At 37.4% G+C, this 15,794-nt stretch overlaps 2 protein-coding genes and 1 long non-coding RNA gene across 4 annotated transcripts; 1 reads left to right on the top strand and 2 right to left on the bottom strand.

Annotated features, from left to right (window-relative positions):
• The first annotated feature begins 362 nt into the window (after window positions 1–362).
• LOC122396220 (RING finger protein 10) lies at window positions 363–5,922 on the top strand. Its single transcript, XM_043394414.1, has 12 exons — window positions 363–754; window positions 2,135–2,307; window positions 2,510–2,736; window positions 2,968–3,058; window positions 3,118–3,302; window positions 3,390–3,582; window positions 3,670–3,804; window positions 3,880–4,111; window positions 4,190–4,441; window positions 4,533–4,707; window positions 5,009–5,355; window positions 5,657–5,922. The coding sequence occupies exons 1-12, from the start codon at window positions 685–687 to the stop codon at window positions 5,704–5,706; spliced, it is 2,130 nt and encodes a 709-aa protein (XP_043250349.1). The 5' UTR covers window positions 363–684; the 3' UTR covers window positions 5,707–5,922.
• Window positions 5,923–6,322: 400 nt separating this feature from the next.
• Window positions 6,323–10,317, bottom strand: LOC122396222 (heat shock 70 kDa protein cognate 4-like). The gene is made up of 3 exons (XM_043394416.1): window positions 10,165–10,317; window positions 9,846–10,062; window positions 6,323–8,656 (listed from the first exon to the last, which is right to left on the bottom strand). Exons 2-3 carry the CDS (start codon window positions 10,048–10,050, stop codon window positions 6,912–6,914), a joined length of 1,950 nt encoding a protein of 649 aa, XP_043250351.1. The 5' UTR covers window positions 10,051–10,062; window positions 10,165–10,317; the 3' UTR covers window positions 6,323–6,911.
• Window positions 10,318–11,993: 1,676 nt separating this feature from the next.
• On the bottom strand, window positions 11,994–14,277 carry LOC122396223. 2 transcript variants are annotated; one of them, XR_006259024.1, is made up of 4 exons: window positions 14,186–14,277; window positions 13,444–14,088; window positions 12,771–12,981; window positions 11,994–12,672 (listed from the first exon to the last, which is right to left on the bottom strand). It is a non-coding gene; the product is annotated as an uncharacterized LOC122396223 (long non-coding RNA). The 2 variants fall into 2 exon arrangements; XR_006259023.1 differs by having other exon boundaries at window positions 11,994–12,981.
• Window positions 14,278–15,794: the final 1,517 nt, after the last annotated feature.

The following is a 15,794-nucleotide window of genomic DNA, read 5'->3' as shown; positions in this document are numbered from 1 at the left end:
CACGTACACGTGGCTGTAAATTAGTGTACGTAGGTGGTGGGACAATTTAATATTTAAATATAACATGATTAATCGTCAAGAAATATCGCAAATTATCGATTATATGCATATGATTCGATCTATTGAAGCTTATCGCCACATGCGAACTTTTAAACGCCGGAAATCGACAAATCTTGACCGTTCGACATAGCAAGCGCATAAAATTAAAATGCATACTGTATTTTTGCGTTATTTTTGACTTGCATATACGTCGATAAAAATTACTCGCGTTCCTTATCTGAAATATTCATTCGTTATCTACATATCTGTTATTCATTCGAGTAGTCGATGTGCGTCGCGTGTTACTTCCGGTTGCGCAAGTCATTAGTTTCGTCGCCATCATAGCGACGAGATCGCGACCGCTTTTGGCCGCAGAGCCAGAAACTCAGGCAATTGTCGTTTACGACAAAAAGGCGAGGAGGCAGAGCTTTTGCTCTGTTGCAGACGAGTCCGTGGTCACCGTAGAACCGTCACGTCGGGCGTCGATTATCGGCAACTGGAGGACCTTTTTTCCACCTTTGACGCTAACGAAACATGGCTTATTGAAGAAGATGAAGGGTCTGCAAAAATACACTGTTTCTCCGTACGGAGGAGACCGTAGCCTCAATCACGCTGGAAATCAGCACGAACGTATTCGTGCCAGAAATGGAAAAGAACGCAAAGTTTACGCAGTCCTCCACAAAGGGAGCTCCTGCTGATGCGAAGAAGACACAAGGTGCGTCGTCCGAATGTCGATCGGTTTGATAGCGACGTCATCTTTTTGCTGACGTCTTATGTGCGTATCGTTGCAAAAAACACAATTTTGCTTGCTTCCTAAATATTCTTGATATTCCATCTTTCCTACTCGCTTTAAAAATCGTTTCGATTTTAACGAACCTTCGAATTATATAATTTTTGGAGTACCTCAAGATCATGCGGTAACAGATCGGTGATGATATTTTGCATAGCTGTAGATAGAAAATATTTCATCACTATGACTAAAGAGAAGAATTTGCGGTTGATTTTTAAAGTAAAGTTATTTAGGGGAGTCATTGGACTTGAGCAAAAAGTTGAGGTGATTGTTTTGTCCAATAGAATAAATAAAAATTATTATTAAGTTTCAAGCGTAATGATCGGTACTAGTGCCGACTTAGAATGAAGTTTTGCTCTGTACGTTTATCATCACTATTTTTTGGTTAGTAAACTGCGCTGTGAATCATGCCCGCTATGTTTGTAGAAATTTTATTTAATGTAACTCGGTGGTTCTTTACGTTTGTTTCCTGTTTAGTATAAATTCTATTGAAGTTGCAAATCTAGCCAAGGACGAACTTGTTGGTCGTAGAAACAAAAATTAAATAAAATTGAAAATTCTGATGTTCCTTGTAAGCTTATCTTTGTTTTATAGAGCAATTTCTGCAATTAAATTAATATTTAAAAGTATTATTCCAAAGAATGTTGTATAGAATGGATCGAGAAGCTTTATTAAATTGTCAAAAGTGGTTTGTGGGGAAAAAAAAGGTTAAGAATAACTGATATAGTGCATGTTTTTATCTATATATGTGTGCATCGATTGTATTAATTCTCTATTGCATAATATACCCAACCAAGAAGTCAATGAAAACAGTCCTTGTAAAATTTACCACAGAAATATGATATGTTTGCTAATACCAGCACAGATTCAACCATCTATTATTTAATTCGAGTACTAATAAATTCATAAATATTTAAGCAGTCTAAAACTAATTTCTTTGTAAAAAAAAATATATAACACATGGTAGGGGGCATGTTAACCAAAGGAAGATTTCTCTATTAACTCTATGACGCAACGGTATGACTAACTTTTCGGTTTAATATTTCAATTGTTCATAAAGCAAATGTTGTGGATATTATTTCTAGCAATAGGTCAGTTATTAATGTTGATTACTATACACAATTTATTTGAAAAATTTACATATATTGCATAGTAAATCTATATTACAAAAAAAGTGTTTCATTTTTGGCTCTTTTTAATTATATGTTCGCTACCTGTATATATAAATGTATTTATACAAGATGAATGACTTATTTTATAAAGTATTTATTATCTCGTGTAAAGCTTAATTTTATTATTCTCCAGATGTTACTAATAAGCTTTTCCCGAGAGCTTTGCGTCGGTGCGAACCATCTGGCACTAGTAGTTCCACGAAGTTCGAACAACCAAAGAAGTGCAATGTACAGAAAGCAAAAAGTTTTGATAAGAGACCAAAACCTAAAGGACAATATTATGGCGGTTCAAAGGAGAATACCAAGGTTTATATATATTACTATGTAGCTGTACTCTTCAAGCAGCAAGTCTTGCCGCACACATGTTTTCATAGACGCACGCTTTAAGAAAATGATAAATGAAGAAGAAATTAATTTATTTTTAAATATCTAAACCGGAATATCCTCTTAACGAAACACTTATTCTCTTTGGTTGATGTTTTTGTCAGACTTCGTTAACTTGTTATAGGTAGTGCAATCAGAATTAGCTGAGCCTGGCACAGTATTGGTCCAAGGAAGTAAAAAGCAGAATTTGAATCATCTGCTAAATTTTCATTATGAACCACGTGATATGCGTGGTGGTTCAGGTGCATGGAGTCGTGGAAAACCGATAAAGGGTTATTGCCGCAACAGTAATAGGTGGCTTCCGCCGGTACAGCGTCATAAGTACAACAAAGAACAGTTTTTACAAGCCAGGTATATAATAATATTATATTAGGTTGAATCACAAGTAATTGCTGGTTCGGATAGCGTATCGTAAATTTTTGGGGAAATTCTAAATGACGTTAAACTAAACTACTATTGAGAAACCCTTTTCTAATCCTTTTAAAAGAAAAAATGGCAATTACATATGATTCAATCTAATACTTAATCTAAATATATCTGAACTCGTGATTCGTTAGATATTAAACATTATTGTACTTTTAGCTGCCAATTTGTTGTAACTGCCAATGGAAATTATTCATTACATCTGACTGACCCCGATGCTCTAGTTGATTGGAAATTAGTAGAACAGATTGTAAGTCGTAATTATGAGTTTCGGAAGCTTTACAAATTAATGGATATATTACATTTCAGAAAATTCATAGTTCTGAGAGCTTGTCTTGCCCAATTTGTTTGTGTTCACCAGTTGCTGGAAAAATGACACGCTGTGGTCATGTTTATTGTTGGCCCTGTATCCTTCATTATTTATCGCTCTCTGATAAATCTTGGCGTAAATGTCCCATTTGTTATGAGTCTATTCAAAAATCTGATTTGAAAAGGTAATGTCGACGATACTTTAAAATAAGAAAGAATCGTATCGTTTCACAGGATAGAAGATATTAGAATCCTTGCTTATATGATTTTAGTGTCACTGAAATCACTCAAAGTATGCTAAATTCTGGCGATATTGTTACTTTGCGTCTGATGCGCCGTGAGAAAGGATCGTTACTCGCAGTACCCGTTGGAGCCGCGGTACAAAGTCCAACAAACTTTTTCCCAGCTTCAGATCCTATCAGTAAAGAAGTGTATTCGAAACTTCTCATTGCAAGCACAAATGATGTAAATATTCCAAACTTCCGAAAGCTGAAGTGTCGTAACTTGAAAAACATTCCGATCAGCATTCTTCTAATAAATTCAGTGTTTCAGGTCATGGGTATCATCGAATGCGAACGTACTCAATTGCAGTTCGAACTGTCGGATAATCCCGATTCGCCAGAAAATTGTTACATCGAGCAAGCGCTTAATGAACTTTCAATACGCGAACAGGATCTGTTAAAGGAGGTAACATTAATTTATTTACATAAAACATATTTTTTTTTTAATACGTTTTAGTAACTATCGCGACTTTCCTTGTAGATCGAATCAAAGTCACAAGTTTCTGTGGACCCGACTACAACACAGATGGAGAACAGTGATACTGAAAAACAGTTACTTCAACAAGAATATCAAGATTGCGAAGAAGTTAATGATATTTCAAACGAAAAAAATATAAAAAGCGTAGATGAAGAATATCCCAAAACAGTAGAAAATTCACCCAACAGCACCCAGTCGACTTCAGGCTTACATAAATTTTTTTATTTTTACCAAGGTTCTTATATATATATATATATATATTTTTTTTTTTATTGTTTATTCAAAGAAATTACTAAATAATGTTCATTTTTAGCGGACGATGGGCAAGATCTATATCTTCACGCAGTGAATGTAAAAATGTTGGAAATGCAGTACGGTAGTCTTGAGAATTCTCCTCATGTAATAACGGGAAAGCTCTTGGAAAAAGAAGGAGGAAGTCTTACAGAAGATCTAAGACGCAGACTAAGATATTTATGTCACTTGCCGATTACTTGTCAGTTTGAAGTAGCCGAGATCGAGTTAAAACCACCGATTGTATCGCAAGAGGTTCTCTCTTCGTTTCAGGGTAATTTTTCCCCACTGATGTTTAGAAAGGAATTATCTGATTTTATTTACGTGTTAATTATTGATGCGATTATGTTTAACTATTTTTACAGAGCAATTAGCATTGAGACACAGACGCAGGCAGCAGCGAGAACGTGGAGAAAGGAAAAGGGAGAAAAAGATCACCGAAGAAGAAAATAAACGAATGGGAAGATATCCAAAGCCTATTGTACACATCGATTCACAGCGTCATTTCCCTCAATGGCAGCCGGAACTGTTGTTTTCAGAGTATGCGCATTTTACTTTGGTTCAACGCTATTTCTACCGCGGTTTCTTGCATACGTGCCTTAGTCTTTTCAACAGGAATTCTAAGCGTTGACAAATACATTTGGCGAAATAAACTTAGATCGGAGAGTCGATGAGCATTTACTGTAGTTTTAGTTTCTTTTTTTTTTTTTGATAATATATTATACAATATTATACCGCAGAGGATCGACATGGGAAATCATGAACAATTTGAATTTTTGGTAAATGCTTTTTTGACAATCTATCGTGAGTTTGTTTTTTAGAGTAACAGTGTCGGTTGTAGGGAGAACGTTTCATCACCGCCGGAATCAACGGTGCCTTCAAGCGTAGCTAGCAGTCCATCGTTGAACACGACGTTTGACGAAATTGCTGTGAACAGACAAACCGACAATACAACTCTCGAACAGGGGGGGCCATCGTTCGCAGAGATGTTGCGAAACAAAGGCACGCGTTTAAAATCCGACACCGTATGGCCGTCTGTTAACTCTGCTCGCAAGAAGCCGTGTTCGAGCATGCTTGTCGAGTCATCTTCCAGAGACACCGAGGAAGAAAATTATGTTTCAGCGCCATCTTACAGTCAGAGCTTTGGCGACGCTTTGGCAGCCGCTTTAGAACAAACAAAATTGTTGGGCAAGTTTGGCAAATTTAATAGCTTTCGTGTTCGATCAGAAATTTATAACTTTTATAAACCTTATAAAGTACTTTTAGACAAATACATTAAATACCTTCAAAATCATCCATTGGCTGCATAAAAATAAAAATTCGTACATCGTAATACTCTGGTAAATATAGGAAAAATGAAAACATTTTTATATGGTACAATCTTGTATGATCTTCTATAATATTTTATGCATATTACGAGAGTATTACGATGTACAAATTTTTATATATTTAATATTAATTATTATTTCATTGTTGTGTATTTTTTTAGGAGCAGAGAAAGCTGGAGGCGGAAAGAAGAAGAAGAAGAAGAAGAAATAATCAACCGTATTGTTCGCAACTACTATGGCACACCCGTCTTAATTTTCTGTTGTAACAATGCTCGCACTTTACATTTCTATTCCGAAATTTTGCAATTCTGTTATTTTATCATTTATTGTCTTTCAGGTTACTTTGGGTATATATTAGAAAATTTATATTGCACGTCTGTCGAATTTTCGTAATTGTATTATCGACTACTAAATAATTATTTTCTGTAGCAGTTTGTTGTGCTTGCAAATAAATTTCATTTCATCGAAAATGTTAATAATTCTACATGCTAGAACTACCTACATTTTAATAGTATTATTTCTTTTTACTCCAATTTCAACAGTGTACGAAATAAATTTTATAGCTTTAAATGGTTAATATTGAAAGTCATGAATGATTTAAATTAGTTATTTCGAAGGAGTACTTGTATTAAACGGACTCAAAATATGCTACTGTATTTTTTTCGAAAATAAAAAAAGCGTAGAATCGGTCACTTGACAGCGCCAAAGATAAGAACAGAATTTATTTAAAGTTTAATAAAAATTTGTTTCAATACATAGCATAACAAAAGGTTAATACTACTACTCTGACTTAGTGGACTATGGGGAATGAACTAAAAGACCATATGTAAGTTTCAGCGTTGTCGTACGCCTGGTTTTTATTTTTATGAAGTTTGTCGAACATAGAAAATCAACAACGGATCTATCTAAAATATAGAAATGATAAGTACAATAAAATTATACTTTTTTTACGCGTTGTCTTCTACAATAACCTAAATATAAATAATACATTACAGGCCCAGTTTTACAAAAGAAAAAGAAAACAATGATTTTTAAATGATTTTTAAATGACTTTGGATGACAACAAAAGATAGCTAAAATTATACTGAGGAACGAAAGACCGCAGCTGTAGTAATTCTATGTTCTTTATTTTTCTTCGATCATTTTTTTCGTCGAACATAGAAAATCAACAACGGATCTATTTAAAATATAGAAATGATAAGTACAATAAAATTATACTTTTTTTATGCATTGTCTTCCACAATAACCTAAATATAAATAATACATTACAGGCCCAGTTTTACAAAAGAAAAAGAAAACAATGATTTTTAAATGACTTTGGATGCCAACAAAAGATAGCTAAAATTATACTGAGGAACGAAAGACCGCAGCTGTAGTAATTCTATGTTCTTTATTTTTCTTTCTTTAGAAAGAAATTTAATCGACTTCCTCAATTGTAGGTCCGGAAGCGCCGCCACTAGGAGTTCCACTTGGTGCAGCGCCTGTTCCTGGGAAGCCACTAGGAATTCCACCGTGTGCTCCTCCAGTTCCTTGATACAATTTGGTGACGATAGGATTGCATATAGCCTCCAGTTCTTTTTGCTTGTGTTCGAATTCTTCTTTGTCGGCCAATTGATTGGCATCGAGCCACTTGATGATGTCGTTGCATTTGTCCAATACAACTTGCTTGTCACTGGCACTGATTTTATCTTTCAGCTTCTCGTCTTCCACTGTACTCTTCATGTTGAAGCAGTAAGACTCGAGACCGTTCTTAGCGGTAATGGTTTCCTTCTGTTTTTCATCTTCGCTACGATACCTCTCAGCGTCGTTTACCATCCTTTCGATTTCCTCCTTACTCAGGCGACCCTTGTCGTTGGTAATGGTGATCTTATTCTCTTTGCCAGTAGATTTATCCACTGCCGAGACGTTGAGGATACCGTTGGCGTCAATGTCGAAGGTAACTTCGATTTGAGGGACTCCTCGAGGTGCTGGAGGTATTCCGCTGAGCTCAAATTTACCCAACAGATTGTTGTCCTTCGTCATTGAACGCTCTCCTTCATAGACTTGGATCAATACGCCAGGTTGGTTGTCAGCATATGTGGTGAAGGTTTGCGTCTGTTTCGTTGGAATGGTAGTATTCCTTTTGATGAGAGCGGTCATAACACCGCCAGCAGTCTCGATACCAAGGGACAGAGGTGTAACGTCGAGGAGCAGTAGGTCTTGTACCTCTTCGGACTTGTCACCGTGTAGGATGGCAGCTTGCACAGCAGCTCCATAAGCCACAGCCTCGTCGGGATTGATAGATTTGTTCAGTTCCTTTCCATTGAAGAAGTCCTGTAACAGCTTCTGGATTTTCGGGATACGCGTGGATCCACCAACCAGGACGATATCGTGAATCTGAGCTTTGTCCATCTTGGCATCGCGCAGCGATTTTTCTACTGGCTCGAGCGTTCCTCTGAAGAGATCGGCACAGAGCTCTTCGAAACGAGCCCTAGTGATCGATGTATAGAAATCGATTCCCTCATAGAGCGAGTCGATTTCGATACTGGCTTGAGTGGACGACGAAAGTGTGCGCTTGGCACGTTCGCAGGCTGTTCTGAGACGACGAAGGGAACGCTTATTCGAAGTCAAGTCTTTCTTGTATTTCCGCTTGAACTCGTGAACGAAGTGATTGACCATACGGTTGTCGAAGTCTTCACCGCCAAGGTGAGTGTCTCCTGCTGTGGACTTTACCTCGAAGATGCCATCTTCGATAGTCAAGATAGAGACATCGAAGGTGCCACCACCGAGATCGAAAATTAGGACGTTGCGCTCGTTGTTTGTTTTTTTGTCCAAGCCGTAAGCAATGGCGGCGGCGGTGGGCTCGTTGATGATACGTAAAACGTTCAAGCCCGAGATGGTACCAGCGTCCTTGGTTGCCTGACGCTGCGAGTCGTTGAAGTAAGCAGGTACAGTGATCACGGCATTGCTGACGGACTTTCCAAGATATGCCTCAGCAGTTTCCTTCATCTTCACCAGGACCATTGAACTCACTTCTTCAGGGAAGAAAGTCTTCGTCTCTCCTTTGTACTGTACTTGAATTTTAGGTTTGCCATCGTCGCTCACTACAGTGAAGGGCCAGTGTTTCATGTCAGCTTGAACGGTAGCATCTTGGAAACGACGTCCAATAAGTCGTTTCGCATCTAAAAACATTGCAAATTTCCGTTAGTATGACATAAATTATCCAAGCTTCGTTTCAACGACACCAAAAGAAACATTATTTTTATTGTACATAAATCCATTTCAATCCCACCAGGACCAGGGTTGGGAAAATTTGGGGGAATATTGGTTTAAGAAATTCGTTAGTAGATTCTAATTTATAACTGAATTTATAAGAAAAATTTAAAATTTGTAAAATTCTGCTGCGGGCTAACAGTTCAAATTTAAAAAATATTGAAATATAAAACATAATTCGCTTGGCGTTTACCGTGTTAACTATTTTATTATTTCTTTACGATATTAAATATATTGACTCGCCTTCTATATAAAATTTTGAAATTACATGGACACATGATCACGTTTTGCATTTTTAAACAATTTTTTAATGCGCTCTTTAACTTTTATTCGACGATAGACCATGTACTACGAGCAGAAATGTTGGTAAATTTTTGTTACTAGTCTAGCGATCTAGCAAGGAACTGAAAAAGCGTCCTCTAGAACCTATGACCTTAACCGCGTGTATGCGCATGCGTGGTTATCGTATACATAATAGTATTGATCTTAAAGTTTCTTATTCATATAAAAATTTTCCACGCCTACTTGCAAAATTCTAGTAAAATCTTCGAGGCAATTTGTCAAATTTCGTTTAAATAATATTTCGATAACTATCAAAACTCATTTTCCACCGTTCGTAAAACATGAAATATCACACTGCAAAAACGTATCAACAGAATCCATAAAGAAATATCGTTTCAAGATTAAAAAAAGAACTTGCTAGATAACGAAATGCTTGATCCAAATATATGATCAGAAAAGGGGAATAATTTTTTAGATTAAAATGGAATTTTAGAACAGTTTCAAACACAACAGAATTTATCGAACCACGTTTATTTCGTGATCCTCTGTTAGCACGCTATCCTAATAGAAAATTATATTTTACAAAGCATCGATCATCAAGGGGGCATTCTGAACAAAAAATCTCCGAGTGGTAAAAAAAAAAAAACAGTACGCCCGTGATCAATAAAATTTATAAAAAAAAAGATTCGAAAAAATAAAATAAACAGAATTGACTGAATGCTTGGAAACGAACTGAAGAATTTAATTCGCAAAATCAGGCATCGCGGTAATGTTTCCTCGACGCAATAAATGATATATGTGGTTAAATATATTTACCGAATATTGTGTTGTTGGGATTCATGGCGACTTGGTTTTTGGCGGCATCGCCGATTAACCGTTCGGTGTCTGTAAACGCAACGTAGCTGGGCGTTGTTCGGTTTCCTTGATCATTGGCAATGATTTCCACTTTTCCATGCTGGAAAACGCCAACGCATGAGTAAGTGGTGCCGAGATCAATACCAACTGCGGGTGCTTTGGCCATCTTTGCTGTTTTCTAAAAGCACAAAAGAGAAACGGGATGAGTTTCCTGGAACGATGTCGGGATTGAATCCAGCCCGTGAATGGAAACGAGACCGCGAGAAATTAACACACGCACCTTTCTTTGTTCGCTTTGTTCGTACGTAAAATGCTTGCTTTGTAGGATAGCGAAGAAGTTCCTCGTTCCACGATTCGCAACGTGAGTGAAGATCCCGTACTCGCGCCTCCGTATATATTACTTTCTCAGAGGACGCTTCTGGAATGTTCTTCTCGACCGAGCTCCATATACGCGCCAATCGCAACACGGTTTCCCCTAGCTCCGAGCGGCTATTGGTCATCCGCGATCAACTACGTGCGTCAACGGTGAAATTTTCCACGATTATTGATCGATCAAAATATACTTTATCATCGTATAGATTTCGTGATTTCGTACTGTTCATTTAAAAATAATTACTTTGCAATTTTTATTGACAGATTTTTCGAGATCCACCTTTCGGCGAAAGAATTATTCGGCACGATTTCCGGCTGAAACGGCAGACGACACGGAAGTAGAGCATCGAGAAAAGTAAAGAAACACTAGCATGTAGTAGCTAATTCGAGAAGGTACGATACGTGGCCACACACACACACACACACACACAACGCATGCACAATTTATATTCGCGCATAAATCAATCGTGTTCGAGGATTCGTCATTTCATTGACGCCTATAACTATCACGATTTATTCAATTTTTCAGTGTGCTGTTTTTAACACGTACGAAATGATTAAATCTCGAGCTATATTCGTTTAACAATAAATTCTGAGTAAGTAATAAAGGGAAGACTCGATGAATCGCAATGCTATATCATTACCAGCATAATAATGAATTTTTCCAAAATTGATATACAAATTTTTCTATTCTATCTATTCTAATCTACTTAAACAGATACATATATTACAAATAAATAGAATATTTCATTTTCGAATTAAGATTTCGCGTTCCGGCGATCGAGATAACCTTAAAGATTGAAAAATTTACATTAGTCTTGAATAGAATTTTAACTATGATATGAAATTCATTATCGAACGATGGTAGATACAGTACGAAATAATTTAAATGGACATGAAAGGTATTCAAATACATATTTTATATGTTTCGTGGCAATAGTCAATGGCGTGTTATTTGGTTCGTGTTTAAAAAATTTAGACGAAAGTTTCGCTCAAGGGGAACGCAGTCAATGCGACAAAGTGCACGTAATCAATGACGATAAGCATTGCGGTAAAGTTTGCCAGCCCTAACGAAACTTCTAGCATATCCTAGTACGTTACAAACCAGCTGCGTTCGTTCAATACGACAGCCTACGTGTGTGTCACGCTCGTTTAACTATGAGTCACTTACGAGAATCATTTTCTGGAATCATCTATAGCGACTGTTGTTTAAAATCTTATACCTAGACGTTCGATCGATTTGTTGTACGTGGTGAACAGTGTCGCGTTAAAACTAGGCGAGATCCTAATGTTGCTAATAATGATCATTATCAAAGGCAGAAAAGCTACGTGCAAATAAAGGAAATACCACGAACGATCGTCGTTGCAATAATTTATTTCATTTCATAAATTTCTGTGGTATCGCGCGTAGAACTCTCATCGCATATTATAAATTTACTTGTCACAAGCGTGTTCAGTGATTATAAAACCTTTGATAGTTTCCAGACGAAGTAGCAATCTTGACCATACTATATTTGTAAATAACGGTGACCTTTACTTAAACGTTTCATGGTGAATCACCGACAACCCGTGTAAAGAATCAGATTGCATGGTACTTAACGTTAAAATTGTAAAAATATAATTTTACGTTTCTCGCGTATAATATTATCGAGCCCGTTATTTCTAACCTATTGATTGAAAAAGATTTTGCTCTGTAGTAACCTTAAAAATATTGTTTAAAATTAACAAAATTTTTATGCAATTAATGTAACAGATTTTTAAAAATTTTTAATCGACTTGAATTTTGGCACGTTTAAATGTTTACAATCGAATCTGAGGATGGTTTGTATCGTGCACATAGCAATATACATATCTGAATGTGTTACAAAGAGAAAGCGTGGGCGGAGGTGGAGTCCCTGAGGGAATAAATACAAACTCTTGCAGCAGAATTTATTTAATTCACCGAAAAAGTGAATAGCGAAGAATAGCAATAAATATTTATTTGATTTTAGCCGTGTCTTTTGGCTTTAGATGGCTTCCAAATTCCATATACACATATCTTTGACAATTTTACAAATATACGTTCATCTCTTATCGTATCTACAGATATAGAAATACATATAATATAATACCGATGATAACAGCAATAAATATTAACATAAATTTAACTGAAACAAATATATACAAATTGTGCAACATTAAAACAAAAGATGCAATTTTGTTGGTTACCAATGTGTCAGGATGACATGTGCTTATGTACATTTGATCGAAAAACCTGCCCGCTGCAGTATACATATATCTGTGGAAGGCAGCGGTTCTCAAATGTTTCGACGTTCGAAGTTCTTTACACTCTAGAACATTCATGTGGAGCTCGAGAAAATTTTGTTTATACGTGTTTTACTTGTCAAAGTTCACCGTATCAGAGCTTCGAACTATGCTGAAATTCCGTAAATACATGTTCATTACTTCGTTTTGCTAAAACAATTCTCGTGTTGGAATGTTAAAGAAAGTACCAAATTAAACAGAAATAGATACCAAGGCGAAGTTTAAGTTATGCCGTTTAGAGTTGTCCGAGATCAAAATTTTGGTCAACGTGTTAATTATTTGTGCATGTCTTCGCGTTCTAAAAATCGTAGCGAGGTTATGGAGCCCCTGATTGAGTGTCACGGAACCCTTCAAAACGGCTGCTCCGTGGGAACGATACAAACAATACAGTGCCGAGGCCAGAACTACCAGCTCCCTGAACCTATAAAACACCCATTATTCATATCTTCAAAAGATCGCCATTTACATCACGGTCATTCTAAGGTTTCGAACTGGTAAGGGAAGGGACTGGCAGCTGTGCACATCGATAATAATCGGTCTCTTGAAGTCAAGGTGTGCGTTTCGCGTGTTTTTGAACACATTAATTAAGCGATGCATTTCTGTACAACAATAATTGTTTGTCGATAACAAAAATACTGTACCGGTTCCCGTAATTTACGAACGTAGTACGCAGTGAAATTTAATTTCTTTAGAGATCATTGGACACGTTGCAATTTTCGATAAACGAGCGAAAAGAGAGATTCCGTTGGGGAAATATAATTCGGTCCGATAGAAAATTCTTCCTATGGAAAATTATGTAATTAAAATACTCTGTTATAATATAAGAATATAATCCAAGTATAACGACGATCAAAAGCGATTTATAATAGTACGTTTACTTTACCAGAGATGCCGGCAGAGGAGCCAGATGGTGGACCTCCATCCGTCGGAGGTACGGATGCACCGGGGACGCCTCGTTCCACTTTCTCACACTATGTCAGATCACGCGTACGTGAGCTCGGACGAGTTTCGAAGAGTCGGCAAAACCTGACTCGTACATGTAAAGCTCGCATAAGCAAAGCACCGTAATGAAAAAGAAATTTTTAATTCTAAGAGGATACAGCACAATATATCTTCGGGCATACAAACATAGCGTTTAATTTTAGAACGGTAATTTTGAGTTAACAGGTAATGTTATAAAACAGTTTCATCCTGCTATACCCATTTTTACCTGAAGTACGAGATACAAGGTACGACTACGTGTAAGTACTTCTCATTCTTCCTACAGGCCTCCGCTCACCTCTGCGGACCGCTGCTGACCGTTCCTAATACTTCTAACAACGTACAACGATTACTATGGGTTACTGCCAGCCTCTGCTGACTTTTGCTGGCCTCTGCTGACCACTGCTGACCAGCCCAGATGCTTCCGACAACGTACAACGATTACAACTTGTTGCTGCTTGCCCCTGCTCGTATCTGCATGCCTCTGCATCCCTCTGCTAGCCCCTGCTGGTCCTTGCTCACCACCAGTGACCTTTGATGACAACTTCTGACAAGATATATATGTATTAAAGCTTTATATAACGTAAATCTATGGCAATAAATGATGTAATTTCAAAGAATTCTGTGTTCTCATCATTTTTTACCTTTCTTTTTCTCTCCAAATCATGCCCTTAGTTATAAGATGACAAGTGCCTGCATTCTTGCCCACTTAAATGTCCGTTTAGTTTGTCCGTAAAGCTCCCTATGTATAAGTTGAAGAAGGCGTGACCCATCGGTGGTACACGATTTGCACCGCCATCTACGGCGAAACGCCGAAGTTTGTCGTGGAATAGTTCGTTATTCTCAACGCTAGATGGCGCTGATTTCCGACCTCAGGCCCCCTGGTGTTAAAACGCCCAAGTTTGTCGTGGAATAGTTCGTTATTCTCAACGCTAGATGGCGCTGATTTCCGACCTCAGGCCCCCTGGTGCTAAAACGCCCAAGTTTGTCGTGGAATAGTTCGTTATTCTCAACGCTAGATGGCGCTGATTTCCGACCACAGGCCCCCTGGTGCTAAAACGCCCAAGTTTGTCGTGGAATAGTTCGTTATTCTCAACGCTAGATGGCGCTCATATCCGACCACAGGCCCCCTGGTGCTAAAACGCCCAAGTTTGTCGTGGAATAGTTCGTTATTCTCAACGCTAGATGGCGCTCATATCCGACCACAGGCCCCCTGGTGCTAAAACGCCCAAGTTTGTCGTGGAATAGTTCGTATCGTTCACGCTAGATGGCTTTCTCGACAAGCTTGGACGTTTTAACACCAGGGGGCCTGTGGTCGGTAAATGAGCGCCATCTAGCGTCGAAGGAAACGAACTATTCGACGACAAACTTGGGCGTTTTAACACCAGGGGGCCTGAGGTCGGAAATCAGCGCCATCTATCGTTGAAAATAATGAACTATTCCCCGACAAACTTGGGCGTTTTGCCGTAGATGGCGGTGCAAATCGTGCACCACCGATGGGTCACGCCTTCTTCAACTTATACATAGGGAGCTTCACGGACAAAATAAACGGACACTTAAATGGGTAAGAATGCAGTCACCTGTCATCTTATAACTAAGGGCATGATTTGGGGAGGAAAAGAAAGATAGAAACGATGAGAACACTGAAATCTTTGAAATTGTATCATTTATTGCCATAGATTTATATTATACAAAGCTTTAATACATACATATCACGCCAGAAGTTGTCGACAAAGTTCACCGGTGGTCAGCAGGAGCCAGCAGAGAAGTTTGTTTAATGTTTAGTAACTTTATTTTTATTAGAACGTGTTACCTTAAATACATGAAAATCTGTGCTTACAGTTCAAACGGGAAAATCGTAATAATGAACTGTAATTATTGCAATAAAGATAATAGTTTCAGTAGTTGTAGTACCAGTAGTAGTAGCAGCAGTAGAGGTAGCGATAGAAGTAGGAGCAGGAATAGAAGCAGCTGTAGGAATAGAAGTAGCATTAGCGTTATAACACAATTATTTAATAAGTATCATTTTATAATCTTCAACCGAACCAGTTATTCGATCATGGATGGAAAAATAAGATGGATTTAATACAAATATGTTTATTAAATATAATGCATCGATATGAAAAAAAAAATATAACAATATAAACCTAAATAGTATAATCACTATTTAGTAATCTCTATCAGTTGAAATATTACTTAAAATATTTCGTAACGGAAACTAACGATATAAATTCACTAGAAATAATAACTAAA

The sequence above is a fragment of the Colletes gigas genome, unplaced genomic scaffold, assembly GCF_013123115.1.
Source record: "Colletes gigas isolate AHSC1104 unplaced genomic scaffold, ASM1312311v1 Colletes_gigas_Sc00007, whole genome shotgun sequence".
NCBI classification, from domain to species: domain Eukaryota; kingdom Metazoa; phylum Arthropoda; class Insecta; order Hymenoptera; family Colletidae; genus Colletes; species Colletes gigas.
This window is presented reverse-complemented; position numbering and strand designations above follow the sequence as displayed.

Excerpts from the sequence above, each read along its gene's own strand:
- LOC122396220 (XM_043394414.1), top strand. The coding sequence starts at position 685 with ATGGAAAAGAACGCAAAGTTTACGCAGTCCTCCACAAAGGGAGCTCCT. Across the intron at positions 4,708-5,008 it reads CCGGAACTGTTGTTTTCAGA|GGAGAACGTTTCATCACCGC; the intron begins GTATGCGCATTT and ends TGTCGGTTGTAG. Across the intron at positions 5,356-5,656 it reads AGAACAAACAAAATTGTTGG|GAGCAGAGAAAGCTGGAGGC; the intron begins GCAAGTTTGGCA and ends GTATTTTTTTAG.
- LOC122396222 (XM_043394416.1), bottom strand. The coding sequence starts at position 10,050 with ATGGCCAAAGCACCCGCAGTTGGTATTGATCTCGGCACCACTTACTCA. Across the intron at positions 8,657-9,845 it reads TCCCAACAACACAATATTCG|ATGCGAAACGACTTATTGGA; the intron begins GTAAATATATTT and ends CAATGTTTTTAG.